The 25,652-nt window shown below is 42.1% G+C and overlaps 1 protein-coding gene across 3 annotated transcripts in view; it reads right to left on the bottom strand.

Moving 5' to 3' along the window:
• LOC134542885 (transcription factor hamlet-like) overlaps positions 1-25,652 on the bottom strand; it is a 130,051-nt gene that overhangs the window by 43,344 nt on the left and 61,055 nt on the right. For all 3 annotated transcript variants that reach the window (XM_063387472.1, XM_063387470.1, XM_063387471.1), the window contains exon 3: positions 10,607-10,718. In XM_063387472.1, coding sequence (XP_063243542.1) covers positions 10,607-10,718 — 112 coding nt within the window. The remainder of the gene's footprint in view (positions 1-10,606; positions 10,719-25,652) is intronic.

Here is a 25,652-nt window from a genome sequence, read left to right as displayed (position 1 = left end):
ATAAACAATTAAAAATATTTGATGATTAACAGCTTTTGTTAACCAAGAAACAATTAACTCTCATTAGAGCGGCTTTATTATATCTTTTAAGATAAGAACATAAACCGTGAAAATACGCGATTATAAAAAACAAAAACATACATATTTATAATTTGTAAAAAATACTTTCTTACGTTGTTTCTGTTCGAATCTAAAACTTTGTCTACACACACAATACCTTTAATAAACAGTAAAAAAACTTGGACGACGAATTTCCAAATCATACTTTTATTAATAAACAAACATCGTTCTTTGTAACGAATACGCGCGCGCATGCGTGAAACATACGAAAGATGCGAGTAACGAAATGCATTCGTGTGTAACGTTTCGTTACTCCTTACTAGATGCCGCACCCGTTACTCAGTAACGAATACATACGGTTTGCTACAGCTCTAGTTATATCAGACTACACAGGAATAACGCTTAAGAAACTTAGTCATGGAAAAATAAATTAACTACACAGACGAACACAACGTTCGTCAGTGCTATCATCGTTGCGTTTTCCATAGTACCTGAAACCGTGTTTTTTGGCAGAGTCTGCCCGGCCACGGTCGTGTCGCTAGTAGGCGTGTCACGTGTCGCCGCTCGATAGATGGCGACTCGCGACACGCCTAGCGCTGCTCCGGGAGACAGCGACAATTCAATTCAAAAGGTTTTTGACGTGACAACGTTTAATAAATCGATGAACGCCGGCTGCACGCACGAAAAATGATGACTCATTGTCCCGTTGCGCTCTTTGTCCCGTTACCCTCATTGTACGCTTGTGCCGCATCTATCTCTCTTCCACTCGATTGGAACAACCATCGATTTGACTTTTTCGAGGCACATTTAACTTGAAACACTCCCATTCGTTTCCTACTTTTCCTATCATCGTCCTATCCTTAACCAAATAACACAGATTGGAAGAAGTTAAATAGCAAACATGTATAAAAGTTCTTAGTTAAATTATCTCTTCGTTAAAGTAATAAACATATTTGAATTAATGAGTGCAAATAAAAGTAAATTTATCAATTAAATTGTAGATTTCATTTCACTCCTATTTTACGGTTAAAAATAACAAGAATTTAAAAATAAATTTGTATTATTCACACGAATCATTAAATATGTAACAATTGAGCCTTAAAATTATTTGGGTTGTTAACTCGAATAGCTTCAAAATATGTTCCATGGCAAAAAAAAATTATTTATTTTTAAATATTATAAATAAATCCTTAACCTTTATGAGTCCATAGGATTGAGGTAAAAACCTAAAAGTAACAAGAATATAGGTACTAACTGATAAACATGCATGAAAGAATAATATCCAGTAGGTACTAATGAAAGTTAGACACGTTGTCGCTGTGAGACGGGCACATCGTAATCTGCGACGTCACACGAACGATAACTAGGTACCGGAAAATGTTCGCGTATTCAATGACCTCTAGGATAGCCTTCATTATCCTCTGCACTTCTCAAGTAAACACGCGTGTTCATTGGTTACTAAATTGTGAGTCGTCTCCCCTGGGTAGCTTGTGATTCGACGCTTCTTTGGTCGATAGTCTCTCATTGGCCCAGAGAGCTCCAGTTAAACCGCGAGCCAATAGCAGAACCAGCAGAATTGTACACGTGTTTGAATTTCGGCCTATCACGAAATGAATCTGCGAATTTTTCCGGGTCTCTACTTATAAAGTAGCCAGCATGTCTAACACCGTCGCTCCGATCCGCAGAGGCCAGAAATGGCGCGTGGGTGCATCGAGCCCCGAGAGAAAACCCAAGGAAGGCGATGGCGGTTATGCCCTTCTTGCTCGCCGCCGCCGGCGTCTTCGACCTCTCATCCGCAGCTGAGGGCGAAATTTGCAGCTTCAATAAAGACAAAACACGCGACCTGAGTGTCTGCAGGCTATTACTCCGGCGGCTAATTACTGCAGCGAGTGAAGGACTTGCCTGAGTCGTGGAGGGGCCATTGCCCCGCCCCCTGGAGATAAAAAGGGGGGGGGGGGCAACCTGCAGGTCGAGTCATGGTTCCTTATTCGCCCGTCACAAGCGTCAGCAGAACTGAAGAGTTATCGTTAGAGACCCGAAAAATTCGCGAATTCATTTCATGATGGGCTGAAATTCATACATGTGTACAATTATGCTTGTTCTGCTATTGGCTCGCGGTTTAACTGGAGCTCTCTGGGCCAATGAGAGACTATCGACCAAAGAAGCGTCGAATCACAAGCTGTCCAGTGGAGACGCCTAACAATTTATTTATTAACCAATGAACACGCGTGTTTACTTGAGAAGTGCAGATGATAATGTAGGCTATCCTAGAGGTAAATGAATCCGCGAATTTTTCCGGTCCCTAGTTATCGTTCGTGAGACGTCGCAGATTACGATGTGCCTGTCTCACAGCGACAACGTGTCTAACTTTCATTAGTACTGGATATTATTCTTTCATGCATGTTTATCAATTAGTACCTATATTCTTGTTACTTTTAGGTTTTTACCTCAATCCCATGGACTCATAAAGGTTAAAGACGTGATTTATCATATTTAAATATAAATAAGTTTTTTTTGCCATGGAAAATATTTTGAAACTATTCGAGTTAATAATCCAAATAATTTTAAGGCTCAATTGTAACCTATTTAATGATTCGTGTGAATAATTCAAATTTATTTTTAAAATTCTTGTTATTTTTAACCGTAAAATATATATTTACAGATCAGATGTCGATTTTTAAAATATGTCACAAAAACATTCAATATAAGATGAAAGTATTAGACAATCACAAAAAAAAAAAGATGTGACCATATTCGCGTAGCATTAGACTGATGAAGACATAGGTATTGTCACGAGCAGCGACTGTACGTTACCCTCGGACTGATGAAGACGCAGCTGTTGTCACGAGCAGCGACAGTCGATGACTGCCCGGGGGGAGGGGTGTTTACACGACTCCTCTTGAGATAGCGATCGCCGCCCTTGCATGCTGGTGATGGTCTCAATTAGCTTCCCCCTCCCCTCGCCCAGGCGGGCGGTGGTCGCAGGCCGTGCGAAGACCCAGGTGTCTGTCTCGCCCTCAGGCACGCAGCCGGCTCCGCCAATCAGGGCGCGCCACCTCCACCCCGGGCCACAGCTGTTACTCGCTTCATCAGTTACCTACTACTGCCTGATGCCTGGAGACCGGAAAAAATTCGCGTGTTCAACGACCTCCCGGATAGACTCCACGATCCTGTGCATACTCGGGAAAACGTCACATGTTCATTGGCTGCTGACCTGTGAGGCGTCTCAACTGGAAGACTCGTGATTCGACACTGCTTTGACTGAGGGTCTATAGTTGGCCCACAGTCCTCCAGGTCAACAGCGAACCAATAGCAGAAGTTGCATAAAGGTATGTACAACTATTCGCATTTTCAGCATATCGCGAAATGAATCCGCGAATTTTTCCGGTCTCTGCTAATGCCAGTTATGTTTGAATTCCATGCAGGAATTTGTCTACCGTTGCGTCCAGGTATTGTATACCTTGTTATAGGAACGCCAGTACTGTCTGCTTGAGCTTGAATAGCGCTTACGATGTAAATAAAATAAGAATTATACATAATAAATAGTTTAATCGATGATATAAATAACATCACAAAAACCTCCACCAAAGAACGCTTACCAGAGTTGACAATAGCATAAAGTATAAGGAATACAAATATCACAACTATTTTTTGTTTTGTTTTCGAGACTGCAAGTGAAGGCCTAAAAATTATTATCGTTTACGACACCTAAGTAGAGTTTTACCTTTTAATTATTATAATTGTTGTTAGTTCATTTATAAAAGAGTATAAGTATCTAAAATGGTCTAAATAGTGGAAAATAATAATAATAAAAATATTAGTTCATTTTTCTCGGATAAGTTGATAGGAAAAATTTTCGCATGTTGGAGACCCTGCTCCCACCATTGCGTTAAGTAACTATTTCCTGTATGGTTCCATCCCTTTCCTTTCTCTCCTTCTGCCATTTTCCCGCTTCGTGGGTTGCCCACGCTTCACATATTTTTTTTTTAAATTTGTGTTGCGTGTTATTTTCCCCCCTCTTTTTGTAGAATGGCTTATACATACCCTTAATATCTTAACTTCGGCAATATTTAAGTGTTAGTTATGGTATTCAACAACGTTTTATTTAAAAAAAATTATTTTAAATGAAACATTCTCAGATGAGGTGAAGAACGTTTTTACAAAAGAGTAAAAGTAAAAAAAAAAAATCACTCTTAGCTTTACCACCGAAAGCTTTAGCTTTAGCTTTTGCTTTGTTCATATTTTTCCACGTTAGGGAAAGTGTGCATGCATCAATTCGCATGAAGATGTGCGCTGTAATGCAATCGTTACTTCATTTTACTCGCATTTATGTTTGAAAAATAACGAAGCGAGCTATGGCCCTGCAAACTCTGCTCTTACAGAGTGGCTCCATTCCCAGGCGAAAGATTTTTTTTTTGAAGACGGTATTTCCAAACATGTTAAAGTAGGGACCGGAAGATTCGCGGATTCAACGACCTCTAGGATAGCCTCCATTATCCTCTGCACTTCTCAAGTAAACACGCGTGTTCATTGGTTACTAAATTATGAGTCGTCTCCACTGGGTAGCTTGTGATTCGACGCTTCTTTGGTGGATAGTCTCTCATTGGCCCAGAGAGCTCCAGTTAAACTGCGAACCAATAGCAGAACCAGCAGAATTGTACACATGTTTGAATTTCAGCCTATCACGAAATGAATCCGCGAATTTTTCCGGTCTCTAGACATTATATTTGGCCCTCTCTTGGCGAGCGTGTGCACGGTTGTCAGCCCTGGTCTTAGAGGCCAGCGGTTGCTAACACCCTGTCAAACCCAAGCAGGCAACATCCACGTTCCTGAGGACTCGTGTTTGGACTCAAGCCGGTTGTCCTGACATAGGAGTTTTGTTTTTCACCCCCTTCCCCCCCCCCTCCCTCTGCAATGATCGCCCTTCCCCACACACATCCTGCTCCGTCGCGGTCCTGTGTTCACGTGTCCGCGCGGTTGGTACTCGTGGGAGACAGTGGGGCAGGTGTGGCGGATGTGCGCACATCTCTCCCGCCGCGCATGCGCGTCGCTATACTCCGCGCGCACGTGCTTCCTGGGGTCGCGTCCCGGCCGCGGCGCAGCTGCCGCCATGGTGCCAGTGTTGCCAGTGTTGCCAGTTCGCGGGCCGCTTCCCGCATTCCGCGCATCACGGGGAAATGCGCGAGTAAACTGAGGGTAGCGACCGGAAAAATTCGCGGATTCATTTCGCGATAGGCTGAAATTCAAACATGTGTACAATTATTCTGCTGGTTCTGCTATTGGCTCGGTAGTTTAACTGGAGCTCTCTGGGCCAATGAGAGACTATCTACCAAAGAAGCGTCGAATCACCAGCTACCCAGTGGAGACGCCTCACAATTTAGTAACCAATTAACACGCGTGTTTACTTGAGATGTGCAGAGGATAATGGAGGCTATCCTAGAGGTAATTGAATCCGCGAATTTTTCCGGTCCCTAACTAAGGGTATTTTCGGAAACCACACATAAATTAGAAACACACAACTTAGAACTGTCATATATTAGAAATACGCAACGCAGAACCACATATCTTAGAAACGTCGTAATGTTGAAAGTTTTAACTTAGAACCATCACAACTTAGAACTGTCATAACTTAGAAACACGTAACGTAGAAACACGAAACGCAGAACCACACAACTTAGAACCACCGTAACGTAGAAAGTCATAACTTAGAACTATCTCAAGTTATAAACTCACAACTTAGAACTGTCAAAATTTAGAAACACACGTAACTTAGAAAAATACACAACGCCGAACCACATAACTTAGAACTATCATAACGTAGAAACACAACTTAGAAGATTTTATCTTGTGTGTTTCTAAGCTGTGTGTTTCTAAGTTGTGACAGCACCCCGGTATTTTATACCACAATAAATGAGATATTTTCAAATTATAAATCAAGGACACAGTTTTTGCTATTACCATTGGAGGTAAGTGTCCCCAGATCCAACCGTGTACAATATCCATAGCTTGAAAATTTATCAGTGCATTTCACCACAGGTGGTAATCATTGATATAAATATATCTATGATCGAACTACTTAACCTCAATATATTTAAACTAACATTTTGATTTTGACACCTTTCAGTTCTTATAGAACAAAGAAAACAATTTCACATGGTTGGCTAGGCTAATGTTTAGGGTCATGCATGTTTCGCGAAAAGATACCGAGAATAGCTGGAAGTTAAAACACTGTAGCATCGTCTTTGCTTCATGGGTGAGTTTCTTTCGGGCACATGCACACTGTCAGCGCACCAACCACAGTGATTCAGTGCGGAAGCAAACGCGTCCTGAGTTGCTTGGTCAAATAAGGCAACGACTTGCGCTCTCAGACGGCCGCCAATCACAAGGGAGAAACAGCTGGTGCGGGTATAACTTGTTGCAGTCTAATAAGTGTTCAGATTTTTTTCGCGAAATATGCCTGTCCCCACTATTGTTACATGTAGAACTGTTTGTTTCGTTTATTTGATAAGTATGTTCAGCTGCAAAAGCAGAAATTTCAGTTCAGTACTGTTAAAAACGGCACGTCTTATCCTCAATAGGGTGTACAGTTAATTTGCGAACATTTTATTTGCATTAAGCGATCACAAAGTTGCAAATCCATAATAATTTTCTTTCGCTGCACCTTTGTTCCATTGTTCCTGACGTAAAACTTAATTACTATATTTTTTTTTTAGAAGTGCGGGTAAAAGCGAGTATTTTGACTTTCATGTAAGGGTAAAAACAAAAAACTGCACTGGCAACACTGGACTGCCCTGTCCGGAACCACGCGCGGCGACTCTGAACGGCACCGGCTCCAAGTTCATCAAGACAATATCTTAGATTGGAAACACACATACGGCTTACCAAGGCAGGTACACATATTTGGAGTTGGAGCTTGACAACATTTTAATTGTAAATAATAGAGAAGCTATTTAATATGGGACACTGGGCTTCTGGATCATGTTTAACTGAACAAATTTCTGCAACCACAGCGAATTTCGTCAAGTTCGTAAAATGATTTAATTTAAATAAACGTCACAAATATATGTGGAAAATAAAAGTGTTACCCCCAAGTTATAAAATCAAACGTTTTTTTTTTTTTTTCTCGATCAAATTTACATAATCGAGACGTTTAGTATTCTCTCTTAAATACTTTATCAATTATTTAAAATACAAATTTATATTTAGCTTCATCTTCAAATACGTGCAGTATATTAGTTTTCAATCTTTTTTGTCGTGATGAAGTTGCAGACTCGTTCCGTATAGGGCCTTCAATGTGCCTACAATTAATATTGACCACAATAGTTAAAAAAAAAAAATAGCGAATGTAAGACAACGCAATTTAATAATATCCCATGGCACAAAATAAAAACCACAGATGTACGACAGTAAAGTTTGTTTGTAGGCTACAATGGGGTTTTATTCAAGGCGTGTTGATTGTTCTATCGTTGGTGTTTTTGGTTGATTCATGCTAGACGATGAATAAAGTTCATTAAAATTAATGAATAAATAATACTTTACCAATACCATTCAATTTTTTTTGTACCAGGGTTCATTCGATTATATTATTCATATATGAAAAACCATTATATTGCGTATGCAGAATTTGATTAGGTGGAAAGGGAAGGGGAGAGATATAAACATTTCGCCCGCGGTTTGCTTTCAAATTCTTTCCATAGGTTTGGTGGAAAATAAATAAATATATAATTTATAGGGACCGGAAAAATTCGCGGATTCAATGAACTCTAGAATAGCCTCCATTATCCTCTGCATTTCTCAAGTAAAACACGCGTGTTCATTGGTAACTAAATTGTGAGTCGTCTCCACTGGGTAGCTTGTGATTCGACGCTTCTTTGGTCGATGGTCTCTCATTTGCCCGGAGAGCTCCAGTTAAACCGCGAGCCAATAGCAGAACCAGCAGAATTGTACACATGTTTGAATTTCAGCCTATCACGAAATGAATCCGCGAATTTTTGCGGTCTCTATAGTTGACACGTTAGTTTCCACAGATATTTGCAGTGTTGTCTTTGTGATTCGTTGACGTCGTGGAATCGAGATATCGACCTTAGACGTGTCGAACCAAACTGGGGAATGACGTCGACCCGACAAAATGCGCATCATGTCGCCATGTCCCACAGCCTCCAGTGGCTGGCCGCACACTGGATGATAAGTGCGACGCTCGCTGGTGCTTCTAGTGCGGACTGGTGCGCAGTATTATCGTCGTGCGCATGACAACCATGATGTTTGAATAGTGCCTGTAATATTTCATGGCGGAGAACTGAAGATGAATGTGTTAGGCAAGGCCCTCGAGTGATTTGAGGAATTTGTACTGTTTGTTTCAAGTCTAAAAATAATTTTGAAATCACGTTTTTTTTTAGCCATTTTGACTCTCCTAAAAATACAGTTGAAATACGAAATAGAAGGAAAAAAAAACCTGCGGATTTTTAAATGCGTGTCGTTCAGAAATCTCACTCTGATATCTTGAGCAGTTTTTAAATAGTTGATATGCTCTCCGTATGTGCGCTCAGGTGGGAGACAGTGCAAAAAAAAACTGGAATTATAAAATATAAGACAGTCACGGTTGTAGAATGTACCACAATTCTGTACCCACAACTTAAACATTGGAACAGCAACAAGCTAGGTGCATAAACCAGTCCTAAAACTCGTAGGACTGATACAAACTGTGTTCCAGAATGTTCTGTATCATAGAGTCATGGTGCGTATAGACCGGAACCAAAACGCTTCGCTATATACGGTGCAAAAACATTGAGCGGAGCACTCGACAAGCAGAACTGTGGGAAACCTGAGTCTGGAGGCGCACCCTTTGTAATCAAACACGCGTGTTATTGTTTATGTCAGATGGTCGTAAGTCAAAATTAGCCTCGTTTCTTTTTTTAACTTTTATTTGGTTGGAGCATTTTGGCGACAGCTAGGTGTTTCGAGGCAAAATCAACACACACACACACACAGAAAAAATGTTTCTGTATTTTTACAAAAGATTTCTTTGGAACCAGTAACTTCGTACAACGTATGGCTATGGTTATTTTTGCAAATATTATCTACGTTTTTTTTCTCGAAATGATATTTTTTATTCAAACCATGTGTGGGGGGGGGGGGGGGGGGACCGAAAATTTAAACCTTCTCTTGTTGTGTGTTGTTTTTTATTATGTGATATTCAGGGAAGTGTTCACAAACCACTTCGACTGTTGGAGGTGCTGGGACAGCACAGAGCATAAAAATGCGCGGGGTGAGAATCCGAACACAAGTGTTACTGCGAAGCACTACTTTGCAGTGGTGCAGTTAGCTGTTCAACTTGCCGAGAAGGTTTGCAGCGCACGAGACAGCTCAGATCATTATTGCTTAATGAGGCGACCCCGAGCATCCATTGGTGACTTGACTGACAGGGATGTCATCATCGCCAGTAGCGGACCCAGGGGCCCGTTAGGAGCCCCGGGCCGGCTGAATGCTGCCCCTAAAAGGCCGGTCCTCACGCAAAGTTTTCAGCAACGATTTACTTGCGCAGGTCACATCGTTGTGGACAAGACGTAGCGTGCAGACAGGAAAACTGCGCAGTTTTGTGAACTGCGTGGAGACGGAACACGAAGAAAGAAAACTGTGGCCGAGAGCATTTATGTCCGCGCAGTTTAGTCGACCTGCACAGACTTGTCGTAGCGTGTAGACACTTCCCTCCGTCTTCTCCGTACACGGGGCTCAGTTTTCCCTCGGTATTTGTGCCGGAACAGTGTAGTCTGTTCAACGATGACCGATTTGCGACAGTGTTCACGTGAATTTCTAATAAAGTTCATTGGTCTGTACAAGTCCTTTCCGTGTTTGTGGCGGGTCAAATCAAAAGAATATAGCGATAGGGACAAAAACAAAGTCAAGAGTATGAAGCACATGTGCAAAAATACAAAGCGGTTGACATCGCGGCTAACAGAGATAAAATCACAAAAAAAACAAAAATTCATTAATTCTTTGAGGTTGGTATACCGGCAAGAATTGGCCAAAGTAAAGGAATTCTCGCAACTGATAGGATACAACTTGGCTGCAAACTGTGTTGTGTGGACACGGCTAAACTGCAACCTTTTTGTTTGCACAGTTTTGCCTGCGCAGTCAAAACTGTGTACAAAACGTTGCGTGTGGACCGGCCTTAACCTCCTGTTCCGTGCCTCGACAACCACGGCCTGGAGAGGGGAGGAGGGGAGGAGGAGGGGTAAGGACTAGAGTCCCGGAAATTACGCGGATTTCTCTGGCTTCAGGATAGAATTCAAAGTTATAGGTGTGCTCGACCCATGTTTACATTCCCATTGGTTGATTTCTTAGCGAGAACATTTTTATCCTTGTTATTTGGCACTACCTGATTCGCTTACTTCTCTCCTAGCTGGACATCGTTGGCTCACGGTCGTAGAGGGGCGTGTCCAGATAACTGCGGTCCAATCATGAACGCAGTGCGACAGTGTGGAGGTTTGCATTCCAGCTTGCGGCTAAATGAATGCGTGAAAATTCCGTGGCTCTAGTAAGGACTCACCAGTCTCGCGGTCGCTGCGGTCCTCCGAGGTGTTGGTGGTGGAGGACTCGCCCAGCAGGTCCTGCGGGGCCAGGTCCTGGGAGGACACGGCGCGCGGGGACTGCAGCATCACCTGCAACAGAGCGCCACACCCCCTGTCACGTCACGCGCAGGCCCCGCATCCCGTCCCTTTGAAACACTGCCTCCGTCCATTGGGAAGGCCTCGTACTCGGTATTGGTGGCTCTTATCGCTAGGGACCGGAAAAAATTCGCGGATTCAGCGACCTCTAGGATATCCTCCATTATCCTCTGCACTTCTCAAGTAAACACGCGTGTTCATTGGGTACTAAATTGTGAGTCGTCTCCACTGGGCAGCTTGTGATTCGACTTCTTCTTTGGTCTATGGTCTCTCATTGGCCCGCAGAGAGCTCCAGTTTAAACCGCGAGCCAATAGCAGAACCAGCAGAATTGTACACATGTTTGGATTTCAGCCTATATCACGAAATGAATCCGTGAATTTTTCCGGTCTCTACTTATGGCTTGCAGCAGGCTCCAAGGGTTCCCTAGCCTGATGCGGGATCGACGTGGTGAGCGACGACACAGCTCCGGTGCTAGCCTGGACAGCTAGCAGAGGTTAGATAGGCCTCCACCGGACCACGGGTTCACCGGGTGATTGAGTGGTCCCGGATCAAGTCAGGCGCCAGCAGTGCTAATAAGTAGGGACACCTGTATTTCGCGATTTCATTTCATGTCAAGGTATTTAAAAAAAACTGTAGCTTTTTCTAAGAGTCATGGCAAATTGTGAGGGTGCAGCAGTACGGTGACCACACATTCTCATTGGCCCCGTCAAGAGTGGGACGACACCTCTCACCGACCTCAGCCAATAACCACAGGAGAAAAGCTACAATATTTTGTGAAATACCTTGACACGAAATGTATTCGCGAAATACAGGTGCCCCTACTAATAAGGTCTAAGGGCTAAGTACGTAGCCAACTGTCTGGTCATCTGAGTGAGGAAGGGGGTGACGGTGATGTCAATGCTGGGATGGGTGGCCGCAGTCTCTGGACATAGCTGGATCCCTAACACCTCTCCTATCTCGCGTATACGAAGTATCCGTATCTACGCCCGTGGGGGCCCCAGGCCGGCAGGGCCTAACGGCTGAGAGGGCTGGGTTAACAAACAAAAGGTGGGGAGCAATCCCTTTGACAATCGTGTCCATTCAGTCCACGCAGGCCCCGTCATATCAACACCGCAAAAAAATACACTTCGTTCATTTTTCAACAGACATTTGGTAGTGTCCAGATAAAAAAACATGGGTGCATGTACTTATGTACGCGCGTTAAATGTTATAATTGCTTGAGGTAGTAAAAATTAACTTTAATTTTGCATTCAAACAATCAATAGAAATAAAAAAAGCCTGGAGTGATATTATAAATATGGTCGTTAAAGTATAAGTTCATTATGTTAAAATTTCATAATAAATACTCAATATCCAATGTTTATATAAACACTTATATAAAATTAATTATTTAATTTAGTAAAATAATAGAGATAAATTTTAACTAAGAATGAAAATTAATAAATATGCTGCGTTTTTATTATTATTTATTTATTTTAAAAAAATATTATTAATGTTGTGACAAAAAAAATTGTCGAGTTATTTCAATGCTAAGGTGTAATGACTGGTTTAAAAATTAATAAATGGTATTACTTATAAGTAACTAGCAAAACTTGTAAATAAAGAAATGTATCGTGGTTAGAATTGTTAACTAAAAATGTTATATAACCCTTATTTATTTATATTTTGATCAACTATGCTTATCAATTGCTGTTCAGATTTCACGGGATAATCATTTGGTGGTTAATATAGTTACGTAAAAACACTGCCAACAGATGTCGGATACGTCGTAAAATTTCATTGGCTGAAATTAATAGTAATATTTCAACTGTGAACCGATTTCGCACAGTGGTGCGCATGGCCTGCTACGCACTCGGTATTTTTTTTATATTGTGAGCCCAGCCTCAGGTATGGCGGTTGCCGCTCGCGCCTGCCGAGAGCGCATCTGCATTGCGCCGAGCTTCCGCGCTGAGCGGGTTGCCGGCCTCGTCCTGCCAGGCGTCGCTCGCCCGCCCGCTGCAAGTGACACTGCCTCACAACTCGCTGTAGCGTCGCGTCGTACCGCAGCCAATCACCGCCAAGCAACTTCGCGCTTCTATGTTCCACGCGTTCTGAGCCGCGGGCAAAGCACCCAGGTGTTGGCAGCCTAAAATTTATTTTAAACATCCTGCAGTAACTAAAAATACAATTTTGGTAACGTCATTTGAGTTTTAACGACATGCTGTAGGTGTTTTTACGTATGCTTTGGGCGTGATGAGAGTAAAACTTCGAGGTAAAAATTTTTAAGCAACGTTTTCGTAAAAAATTGTGTGAAACGATTTCTGACGTGTAAAGGACAGAGAATAGGTACTTGGCCACCAAAGATATATAGGTATATAGAACGCTCGTTTTCGTTCTCTTTGTACAATGATTCATCTCACGCAAAAAAAAAAAAGATTCAAGAGAGGTAGATAAACGAAAGAATAAGACAGAGAGAGTGCGCATGCGCTTGTTTCAGATAAAAGTCAGCTGTGAATGCCTTGAATTTTATCTTTGAAATATTTGTGAAATGGGAGTGCATGACTTGATGTAAGCTTTTGGACATGCGCCATTGCTAAGCACATGTCTGTAGAAGAAAACTAAAAAATACCCAAAGACAAAAACACAAATTAAGCAAAAAATTGCTGTTGCCAACAAGATATAAACACCACATAATATTCCATAACAGGAATATGGTCAACAACAAAGAAAAACAAAGAAAAATGGACTAAGAGAATGAAAACACCCCTACAAATGATGACAGCACAAAATTATTGAACCCAAAATTGAATTTTGTATTTGCTACCCGAACTCGATCGCGTTCCTCCTTATCCAACCAGCAGCGTAGAGAGCACTGGTTAATATCATTAAAAAATATATATATTTATTGTGAATTATTAGTGATAAAAATTATGTTTATAAAATTTTTTCAGGTGTATTTTAAAGTGTATTTACATAAGTGAGCTTATGCTCCCGTATGTATGATTTATTTGCATTATAAATCATGAATATATACATTATGTAATAAATAATTGAAATAAATATTAGAATTAACATTCAGCATAATAATTAATTTTCATTATAAAAAATTGAAAAATATTTAGATTATTTTACAAAAATAAATAATTAATTTTTTAGACGTGTTTATATTAAAATTGAATACTGAGTTATTATTTTTATTTTTTATTTGATGGAATTTATACTTTATCAACCATATTTATATTATTCCCTCAAGGTCTTTTATTATTTTATTTCTATGAATTATTTGCATGCAAAATTAAAGTCTTTTTTATTATCACGCCAAGTGAGAATAACTTCTAACGCGCGTACAAAAGTACACGACGCAGCCACTTGACTAACCAGAGTGAGATCTAAAGGAAAGTCTGGACTAGCTACAGTGTTCCGAGTGCCGACCCGACTGATTGGCTATGTTACGGCTAGAGACCGGAAAAATTCGCGGGGTCAATGGTCTCCAGGATAGACTCCAATATCCTCTACACACTCGGGCAAATGCCAACTGTTCATTGGGTGCTGACCTGTGAGTCGTCTCGACTGGGTGGCCTGTGATTCGACACTTCTATGAGTGAGGGTCTCCAATTGTCCCTCAGTCCTCCAGATTAACAGTGGACCAATGGCAGAAGCAGCACTAAGGTATGATTATTTGAATTTTAGCATAACGCGAAATGAATCCGCGAACTATGCCTGCCCCTACTCATTAGTAAAAATTTTAATGGCGTATTTCCAAGTACACGTGCGTCGTCCTATTGGTTCCATTTTCGCTGGGGGATGGAAAGAAGCCAGCTGATATTCAGGAACACGCATCCACTGTTGCCGTAGCCTGATTCTCGACCGTGTTGTTGTTGGAGAGAATGAAGGCCGCTGATTGCGCTTGTAACCTGCGCCTAACCGCTGGGGTGTGTCGGCGAGTGTGTTTGTGGGCGAGGTGTGTGTGTGTGTGGGGGGGGGAGGAGGGGGGGGGGGGAGAGGTCTGAGCGGCAGGCGGACTGTCAACATAATTAGCCAGGCAGTCGGTCCGGACACACAGACGGGTAATTGGGTTCCGCCATTGTGCCGCATTACCGCACGACTGCCATTGTGGCGGCAGACCCTCCACCCCGTCCCTCCCCCCACCAACAGGGTCGTCGCCGCCGATGGCCGCGATAAGGCGCCGCCCCGACGCAGCCGTCGCGACGCCGAAAAGACGCCTCATCACGCCATCGCCTCGTTTGCCCTGTCGGGAAGGGTATAGGAGGGTGGGGGGCGCAGTTGGACGAGCCCTGATTGGCGGCTGGGACCGGCCCGCGACCCAGGAGGGTCGTCAAGTCAGCAGAGCCGTGGGTGACATCCCTCCTCCCCTACCCACCCTCTGCGCGCCATGACACAGCCAATCACTAGGGACCGGAAAAATTCGCGGATTCAATGACCTCTAGGATAGCCTCCATTATCCTCTGCACATCTCAAGTAAACACGCGTGTTCATTGGGTACTAAATTGTGAGTCGTCTCCACTGGGTAGCTTGTGATTCGACGCTTCTTTGGTCGATAGTCTCTCATTGGCCCAGAGAGCTCCAGTTGAACCGCGAGCCAATAGCAGAACCAGCAGAATTGTACACATGTTTGAATTTCAGCCTATCACGAAATGAATCCGCGAATTTTTCCGGTCTCTAAACATAACTAATGCAATGTGCAATTCTTAGTAAGTGACATTTTAGTGGCGGAAATACAGTTGATCAACAATGGGTGATTTTTTTTGAGGTTGCAACAATATACAAAATTGTATGGGTGGTAAGAATTTTTTTTTCCCCGTCCCCCCTGTGGAGTTAGTTGATAGGTCGTTGATACCAGGAACAAATGAACATGATTTAAAATAACGATGTTTATCCGGAACGTTTCTTTCTGATGCTTGTACTGAAACCTGGTCAATGCTGACTTATGAAACAATCTCAGATCATTCCTACTATTTTGGAAATTATCCTTTTCTTCTCTCCTAGATTGAATCCCTTGCGGGTATGCTAGAAATAGAATTTATTCACATTTTTTAATATCTCCAGAACTGTATCTCGCACTATCTAGTTTCCCCATGTTACGCCTATCTTTTTTTATCGAACTAGTCATTTTATTTTCTGTATCGTATATTATTTATTTTAGATTATAGATGATTATTAATTGATTATATAGTATAGTTATGAAATAAGAAATACCGAAAAGTATTTACACATTGTTGCAGAATGGTCTAAACCTCTTAAAACTTAGATTCAAAGCGCTAACCCCATGAGTTAAAATACGATTTAAATACAAATGAGTATTCTGTACTGTATTGCCTTCCGGGACACTAAATCTCCTGCTTTCTTCAGATCTCCTGCTTTCTTCAGATCTCCTGCTCGCTTCAGATCTCCCTCTTGCATCAGAGCTCCTTCTCGCTTCAGATCTCCTTCTTGCTTCAGATCTCCTTCTTGCTTCAGATCTCCGGCTCGCTTCAGATCTACTGCTCGCTTCAGATCTCCTTCTTGCTTCAGATCTCCGGCTCGCTTCAGATCTTCTGCTCGCTTCAGATCTCCTTCTTGCTTCAGATCTCCTGCTTGCTTCAGATGTCATGCTTGCTTCAAATCTCCTTCTCGCTTCAGATCTCCTGCTTGCTCTCACAGATCTGCCGAGCGTCTATTACAGAAAAAATTCTGTGCTTTTACAAAAGATTCCTTTGGAAACCAGTTGCCAAGAAATATACTCCAATACTATATACAAGAAAGATATATTAGCAATAACGAGATAACACAAAGTATTACTTACGAAAATTAGCGCATAATTTTATATATCTTAACTGACGTTTAATTCAAGCGTAATATTTTTAGAACCGGGGAAAATTTCATATAATAATAGATAATTCGAATTAGTTTTTTTTGTGTTATGCTTATTAATTTACGCAGTTAACACTGGAAAGCTATTCAGCGAATGGTTTACAAATAATTTTTTTTTATTGGAGGTACTGGGACAACACAAAGAATATGTAAATTCCTGGGTAGGAAACTGCGAACATTCACTACCTTGTAGTGATAAAGTAATAATTCCACATGAATAGGGACCGGAAAAATTCGCGGATTCAATGACCTCTAGAATAGCCTCCATTATCCTCTGCACTTCTCAAGTAAACACGCGTGTTCATTGGTTACTAAATTGTGAGTCGTCTCCACTGGGTAGCTTGTGATTCGACGCTTCTTTGGTCGATGGTCTCTCAATTGGCCCAGAGAGCTCCAGTTAAACTGCGAGCTAATAGCAGAACCAGCAGAATTATACACATGTTTGAATTTCAGCCTATCACGAAATGAATCCGCGAATTTTTCCTGTCTCTACACATGAATATTTCTGTTCCAGTGCACCCGGCGGGCACCCTGTGTCTGTCTGCGGCAGATTATCTTATAGCTTATAGAAAAATATTTATATTTTGTAAGTTATATGTTTACTTAAAGACTACTCTGGATATAATTCTTTTTATAAGGTTTGCAAGAGTAGTTTATTTATATTTATTGCACACAGATTATAATGTTAACACACACAAATATATATATTATATAATATAATACTGTTTATATTAAATAATAAATCATTTCCTTTTAACTTGCTTATACAATTTTCCGGAGAGTAGCTTTTGTCATCGTTTTATTTCTTTTTTCAGAGAGAGATCTGGTGTATATTTCTTGTTCTCTTTTCCTTAATTAGTTCTTTTCAAATTCAGGTGTTTTATTCAATATCCGACTGTTCGATTACACATACACAAGAAGAACAGCCAAAAAACTTGTGTAGGAAATTCGAAGAGTTATTTTATTTTCCGTAATTAACTATTCCGTGTCGGAGAGCATGTCTTCCATCAAGGATTGTTCATGCATCCAACTGTCAAAGCGTTCTAGTCTCTTGGATACTTCAAAAGTGTAATTCCTCCATATTTCATGAGTCTTCTTGTTTCTTACAATTCTGTCTGCGGCAGTGAACCGCCCCTCATCGCGCCCCCGCAATTAACAGATCAGCCGTGGAGCGGCGAGATGGCTTCATCACGGGCCGACGAACCCACGCCATTAAGCGCGCGCATAAACACTATCACCCCTCCTCCCCCCACCCTTCAGACCGGGGGGACGGTATTGCCTGTTGTCCGGGGCGCAAGAGAAGGGCCGTAAGTGCGCGGCGAGAGACCAGCGGAGCGTGAAGGGGGTGGAAGGGGGAAGGGGCGCCTGACGAGGTAAACGCATTACCAGGCGATCGTTGTCGGCGGTTCCTGAGGAGGGGTCTCCCGTCGTGCGTGTCCCGATGATAGGACATGCGAGGGTGATCCTTCAAGGATCACGTGAGGGGTGGGGTGTCTACCCAGGCCCGCCATTGGCTGCCTCCCCGGAGGAGACTCGCTCCGCCATTCGTCCTTTCGCTCTCGTCGGCGTGCGACGTCCCACTGCGTGCGCGTTAGTGCGACTCTCGCTGGTGCTTCCGGCGCGGCGTCGCCTCTAAGGCCCCGTTCCTCGGTGTCAGCTCGGCGAACCAGCAGCAGCCCGTGCTAGAGACCGGAAAAATTCGCGGATTCATTTCGTGATAGGCTGAAATTCAAACATGTGTATAATTCTGCTGGTTCTGCTATTGGCTCGCGGTTTAACTGGAGCTCTCTGGGCCAATGAGAGACCATCGACCAAAGAAGCGTCGAATCACAAGCTACCCAGTGGAGACGACTCACAATTTAGTACCCAATGAACACGCGTGTTTACTTGAGAAGTGCAGAGGATAATGGAGGCTATCCTAGAGGTCATTGAATCCGCGAATTTTTCCGGTCCCTAGCCCGTGCTATGGTCTTGAAGCATAACATATATATATATTTTTTTTAATTAATAAATGTATCGTAACCTTGAAATACAATCTCTTTGACTGGCAATTTCTTACGTTTCAGTGCACTGTGAAATGTTCCGGGCAAATCCGTCTCAGTTTCCGGGCCTTTGTATGTAGAACGGTCCTAACCGTCGCGCATACCACTTTATGGCGGAGAAATGAAGATACAGGCTTAATACCAGTAGGGCAAGGTTGCCTTATTCCGTGATATCCCTAACTCCGTGATAATTTTTGTTTTCCTACTCTGGGTCGAGTGGGTAGTAGCACGTAGTTCCATGAACAAGCAACAGATAGCGCGGGATGTTTTCTTTGGAAGATATGCGATGGCACTGCGTTCGCGCGGTTTTTTGCTCAGACAGTGCACAGTTGTTTTGAGAGTGAGTGTTTTACAGTTGTTTTTTTCATCTTTCGCACACCAGCTGAGTTATCGGTTTTTTTAATAAGGTAAGTCCATTGGTATTTACATTATTCTTACACTGCTTTTTTCTGCAATGTGAGAGTGTATTTTATGTCAGTCAGTTTTTACAAATGAGCTGGTCTAAAAAAGTTTATGTGCTTTCCCGTTTCACGTTTTTTTTCTTCGTTTTGTCTGCACTTCACTTGATGGCAACAACCAACATCAAGGGTTCGTGTATTAATATTTTTGTTGAAAACTTCTTAATGAAGGCTGTATTTTATTCTTGACCATGTGTAACTGATCCCTATTAAGATAAAAAATATTTTCATAGGATATTAAATAGGTTTGGAACTGTAAGTTGAAGGTCTCATGCATCACACATATCACCAGAGGTTCTCCTAGTGGCTGAAGAGAATCAGATAATCATACTCACATTTCCGTCCCACACTGCACATTTACTGCAACCATTGGATGTCGCTGTCTTTGGTTCCTTAAAAGCAGCATGGAGGGATGAACTCGATAAATGTATGCGAAGAAATGCAGGTAAATCTCCCAGTCGGTATGACTTCCATTCTCTATTGAATCCATCATACGAAAAGAGTTTTACGCCACAAATTATCCAAGCTGGTTTCCGTAAAACCGGGGTATTCCCATTTAACAGAGACGCCATTGCTCCTGAGGCAACAGCTCCTGCTATTGTTTCCAACAGAAATTGTGGTGAAGAAGTAGGACAGCTTGTTTCAGATGAGTCTCTATTGACCTTCCCAACCTACGAGACACCAAGTTTGCGCACACCTTCCAGGAAATCGCAGTCTGCCAAAGTTCACACAGTTTCACCAACATTGAAATCTGATGCTGGTCCATCACGCAGCCATGACACCAGTCCATCATGTAGTAAAATTGCCAGAAGAAGCCTTCGCAAGAAGAATCAGTGCCCCAAAAATAAATCCACAATGCTATCTGTTGACAGTGACGATAATTCATTGTGTTCTATCTGTGGACATAGTTATGAATACGATGTAAAAAAACAACACAGGTTCTAAGTGGATTCAGTGTTGTTTTTGTCTGCAATGGTACCACTATGAGTGCCATGGTATTGATGATGAATTTGATGACGATGTTTACACGTGTTCTCAGTGTTGAGAATAATTAGCTTCCAGGGAAAAGTTGTGAAAAGGTCTACTGAAGACATCAAATGTTTATAACTATCATTTCCTTTGTAAAAAGTTTCCATTTTTGGTTGTTAATACATTACTAATGATATAATTGCAAAAGCAACATAAATGTTTGGTTATTTTTGACTATTAGAGAGTATCACGGAATTAGGATACCACTATCACGGAATAAAGGCACTTGTCATGGAATAAGGAGCCTATGCTATTATTGATTTGAAAATTTATTCTGTTGTAATGTGTACTCAGAAACGAGTGAAAGTACACTGAACTTATTGATAATATAGTAAGTTTCACTTTAAAAATTGGTACATTTAAAAAGTCTCTCAGTAAGTTCACTGAACTGTAGTAAAATTAATTTATCACGGAATAAGGCAACCTTACCCTACCTCGAGTGTCTTCAAGAATCTACATTGTGCTCGTTTTAGATGTTTTCATACGCCTCTAGAAAATGCATGCCTGAAATAACTGCTTAAATATTACATATATATTACTCTTAAGGTAAACACTAAATTCAAGAATAAATTATTCAGCTCAGCATCATGTCAAGGCTTTAATTAGCTTAATGCTAGAAAAAATATATATATTGGATTTTAATTTTAACCGGCAAAAATACTGGCTTTTTATCCCCCCAGAATATTTAAGAAGAAAACATTCAAGAGTTTGTTCAGCACCAAGCGATGCATTTTTCAAGTAAGCCTACAGAAACAGATGTCACTGAAATATTAATATAGACAGCGATGAAGCCTGACTCACTCGAATGTAAATGATATCTTCATTTGAATTAAAATAGTTATTTAAAATAAGGAAAAGTATTTATAAATCATCCCGTGAAATTGCATGATTAAATAATGAGTAGGCTAAGCATTTTTGTTTTCAGCAAATCACACTGCTTACTGAGGCACAGAAGCCAACTACTAGTGGTTCATTAGCTGGCCGCTAGGTAGCAGCAATCGACAAACCGCGCACCGTTATCCGGACGGTGTATCACATAATTTATTATACAGCAAGCAAACAGTTCAGGAACTTTATTTAAAAAAAAACTACCCTAAAGCACGATCATATAGGTACGTCTGGCAACTTACTTTCATTCGCCGTAGGCCTAGTGAAACTCGAGGCGGCCTGCAAACTAACGGCCTAGTTTGAATCCATGATTAACATTGTCTTAAATGGGAATTTCAAATAAAAGTAGGTAGCTATGTATATTTTCTAAAAAAAAACTGTCTCATTTTAAACGTTGGGTGAAGTTTAGGGGTTATAATTTATTTGGAAGTTTTGTAGGTTTTGAAAACGTAGTAATAACTTGTAACTTTGTCACAATTGTTAGATAATAGTATTTAACTAATATTTATTACTCTAATATTGGTGTTTGTGTGGCGTAGTGATAAAATGCAAGGGCTGGCAATCTGCAGCCTCGGGTTCAATATCCGCTGGTTTTATTTCTTTCACATTAAAATTTTGATATTTCTCGCAAAATTAAATTATTAATAAAAGAAATTAAATATGACTTAACTGTTCAATTACATAAGCAGGCGAGATTTTAAATAAAATAAACATTTACGAAAATTCTAGCAAGTAATTACCTACTCTGATTTTTATTTATTATCAGAAGAAACATTACATTTTTCCATTCTCCAATAAAAAAATACGTTTATAACAGAAGTTTAACATATTCAAAATGTTAAAAACGTATTATGTTTATCTGTTTTAATGAAATCAAGGCGACCGTTTGCCAATTTGAAACTGAAATATAAAATACATTTTACACCTTCCAATACTTTTGGTTTGAAACTTTGTTAAAGTTATAATTTGCGTTATTATTATAGCTAGTCAAACATAGCTAACATTTTATGTTAGTTGTTCTTCGCCTCTTTTCCATAGATAGCGGCTCTACAACGCTCAAAAGTAAAAAAAAAAAAATAAAAAAAAAAAGATTTTCTGTAAAGTCGGTTTACGGTCGATAGTTTAACGTGACAACGTCATAACAAAACATTGATGCAATGATTGCATACTTTTATGAATAAAATTTAATCAATTTTATTGAATTATCACTATTTTGTATGGATACAAAGAAGGAGTGAAACGAAATCTACAATTTAATTGATAAATTTACTTTTATTTGCACTCATTAATTCAAATATGTTTATAACTTTAACGAAGAGATTATTTTAACTATAACTTTTATACATGTTTGCTATTTAACTTCTTCCAATCTGTGTTATTCTGTTATGGATAGGACGATGATAGGAAAAGTAGGAAACGAATGGGAGTGTTTTCAAGTTTAATGTGCCTCGAAAAAGTCAAATCGATGGTTGTTCCAATCGAGTGGAAGAGAGATAGATGCGGCGCAAGCGTACAATGATCGTAACGGGACACAGCGTAACGGGACACTTTTTCGTGCGTGCAGCCGGCGTTCATCGATTTCTTAGACGTTGTCACGTCAAAAAAAATTAGTTACGTGGCATGTTGCCTCTGTTTTCCGGGACCCTCAATCGTGTGGCTGTAGTGGAACCACCCCGCCATTAGGCTGCACTCGGGCAGGCGCTATGATTCCAGATAATTGAAACCGCGTGGAGTGTTTGATGGCCGGAGTGTCGCACGAGGGGACAGCTCGCCGTCGCTCGGACGGGGAGAAACTCTAATCACCGAGACTGAGACCTAGTTTTTTGATGTAGTTATGGGCCCGTCCGCTAGATAGTAGTTTTCACAATATATTGCTGACATGACTACATTAATTTATTAGGAGAAGTAATGCGTAAGCTATTATCAGGCAAACAAACCAGTGAAAATTCGCTCCATTTAGGTAGCCAACTAATTTTGTGGCGTGTAATACAATGAGTTTTTGCACCTCCTACTCCTTTATTTATTACATGACGGTTTATTACAAAACAACATTTAGTATTTTCGCATCGATTTTGCGCCGCTAAGGAGATAACTTAATATATCCAAAAAAACGTATTGAATGAGAACCTCTATTCCGATCCTTTATTTGCTGGACGTTGTGGGCCCGCCCAACAGATAGCGACACATGTCGCGTGAAACATGGTTTCAGTTTCTACTGTAAGAGTCGCACTTGTTTATTTCCCTGCTTGTTCTGCGGGAGAGAGGTCGCGGCGATTACGTCCTCATTACGCGCAGGTCGATACACCCGCAGAGCCGACCGCCTCATCACCGGGTCGCGACACCGGCCCCCGGCTAGCCGCCCCCCGGCTAGCCGCCCCCCGAGCCGGCGGCGGTAATGGGGGCGGCTGCGACCCCGCGGGATCGCCGCGCCGAGTAATAGCGGCCATTGTCGCCAGGTCGATTGCTAATCCGCAGCAGGCCTGTCGCGCCCCGCCATCTTGCGGTTTTACAACAATCAGATACCGCTCGCGGCAACGCTTCCGGGCTGAATCTGCTGGGTCAGGCACGGCACGGGACTTAGCCTTGGATAATGTTCGCCTGGGCTTTCACGGCCATCGTCTGAAGTAGCTCGGCTTCTGGGTTGTAGCCGCGTCCTTGGCGAATGATTCACCGACGTTTCGGTCGACAAATGCAGTCGCAATCATCAGGGTAATCAGTATAGGTGAACTGCTCCCTGATGATGGCGACTGCAATGTCTACCGAAACGTCGGTGAATTATTTGCCGAGGACGCGGCTACAACCCAGAAGCCAAGCTACTTTAGCCTTGGATAGCCTACTTGTCGAAGTCAACACTTGTGAACCGGTGTGAATATAACGACAGTTCTAGTCGCCCGCGGGAAATAATGAGTTATTTCCTCTCGGCGCTCACAGACGAGAACATGTTAGTAAACACGTGGTTGCAACAAGCTACAGAAGGTCTGGGAGATATGATTTTATGCATTGACATGCCGAAAGTTGGTGTTGAATAGTTCAGTATTAGAATTATAGCAAAAAGATGGAGAAATGCAAATTGGAGAGGCCTAGTCCCCCTTAAGAGGCCCGCCTGGTCAGGAGTGTACGAGTGTTGGCAAGGCGTAAGGGGCTTCTTAGTTCCAGAAGCCTCCTCCCCCCCCTCCACGGGATCAGCGTCCATTCTGGAGGAGGTCATTAAAAAAACGAATTTTTCTAGTCCCTAGAAATAAGTTTTGGAAAAAGGAGCTATGGGTATGTGTTCCGGGTGAAGCCAGTGATAAATGTGTTACGTTTTAAATTTTAGTATCACACTTAGTACATTACGTAAAAAGCTCACTTTATTTTCCCAAGATCCCAAAATGTTAAACTAGGAGTCTTTGATGAGACCATCAAATATAATACTGAAATTTCGCGCATTCCTTAAGTCGCAAGTTAGAATGAAAAACATTTACTCTCTCGCACTGTGTACGTGATTGGACAACAGTATTTTTTTTGGACACGCCCCTCTATGACCGTGAGCGAACGATGCCCAAGTGTAGGAGAGAAGCAAGCTAACAATAGTATAGTACCAATTATTAGGGGCATGCATATTTCGCGAAAAGATTCTGAGACTAGCTGAAAGTTAAAACAATGTATCATCGTTTGTGTGTCACGATTGGACGAGTTTCTTTCAGGTACATGTCGATTGTTAAACCACCAATCACAGCTATTCAGTGCGGAAGCAAAAGTGTCCTGAGTGGCTCGGCCGAATGAGGCAACGACTTCTCTCGCCGACGGCCGTCAATTACAAGGAATAAACCGCTGCTGCGGGTATACCTTGTTGAAGTCTAACAGGCGTTCTGATATATTCGCGAAAAATGTCAGCCCCTACCAATTATCAAGGATAAAAAATGTCCTCGCTAAGAAATCAACCAACGGGAAAGCAAACATGGGTATAGGACATTGAATTCTACCTCGAGGCCAGATGAACCCGCGGAATATCCGGGTCTATATCTAACAGTAAAGTAGATCAGCTGATGAAGGAAGTGTGGGTTCGAGAAGAGGTACGTCCGTGATGAGTTGTCCCCTCGTGGGAGGATCGGGGACTCGACAGCGACTGTCCAGTGTTTCTAATAAAGGTTCTGCCGATAGTGATAGGAGGGAGGCTGGGGAGGAGGGGTTGGGGGACGTGTTTCCAAACACATAGTTCTCTCATTAGGCCGGCGTCGACCTCCCTCGCAAGTGATTCAGCGAGGAGCGCGGGCGCGCGTGGGGTTGATGTGAGGCAGCGGCGTGATTGAGACGGGTTTTGATTCATGACCGAATTAAGCTGTGCTAGGAGGGAGGGGTGATGATGCGTGTCTTGACCCCCCTCCCTCTCCCTTCTCCCTTTTTACACCCCCTCCCTTAATCCCCTCTTCCCCCACTCTGTCTCCTCGCCCGCTGACTGTTGGTGAGTTGGACCGGGGCTCATCCCCCCCCCCCCCCCGCAACAACCCCGGGCAGAGGAACAGCTGGGGACACGGTGTCGCAGGAGCCAACAATAACACGGACACTCCAGTAGGTCCGCCAGACACCGCGCGGTACAGTCACCTTCAACACCTCGTGTCCCGCCCGACGCCCAACCAACAACCCACCGTGAGCCTTGTCAAGAACTCGCGTGACGCAT

The sequence above is a fragment of the Bacillus rossius genome (genome assembly GCF_032445375.1).
Source record: "Bacillus rossius redtenbacheri isolate Brsri chromosome 9 unlocalized genomic scaffold, Brsri_v3 Brsri_v3_scf9_2, whole genome shotgun sequence".
In the NCBI taxonomy this organism is placed as follows: domain Eukaryota; kingdom Metazoa; phylum Arthropoda; class Insecta; order Phasmatodea; family Bacillidae; genus Bacillus; species Bacillus rossius.
This window is presented reverse-complemented; position numbering and strand designations above follow the sequence as displayed.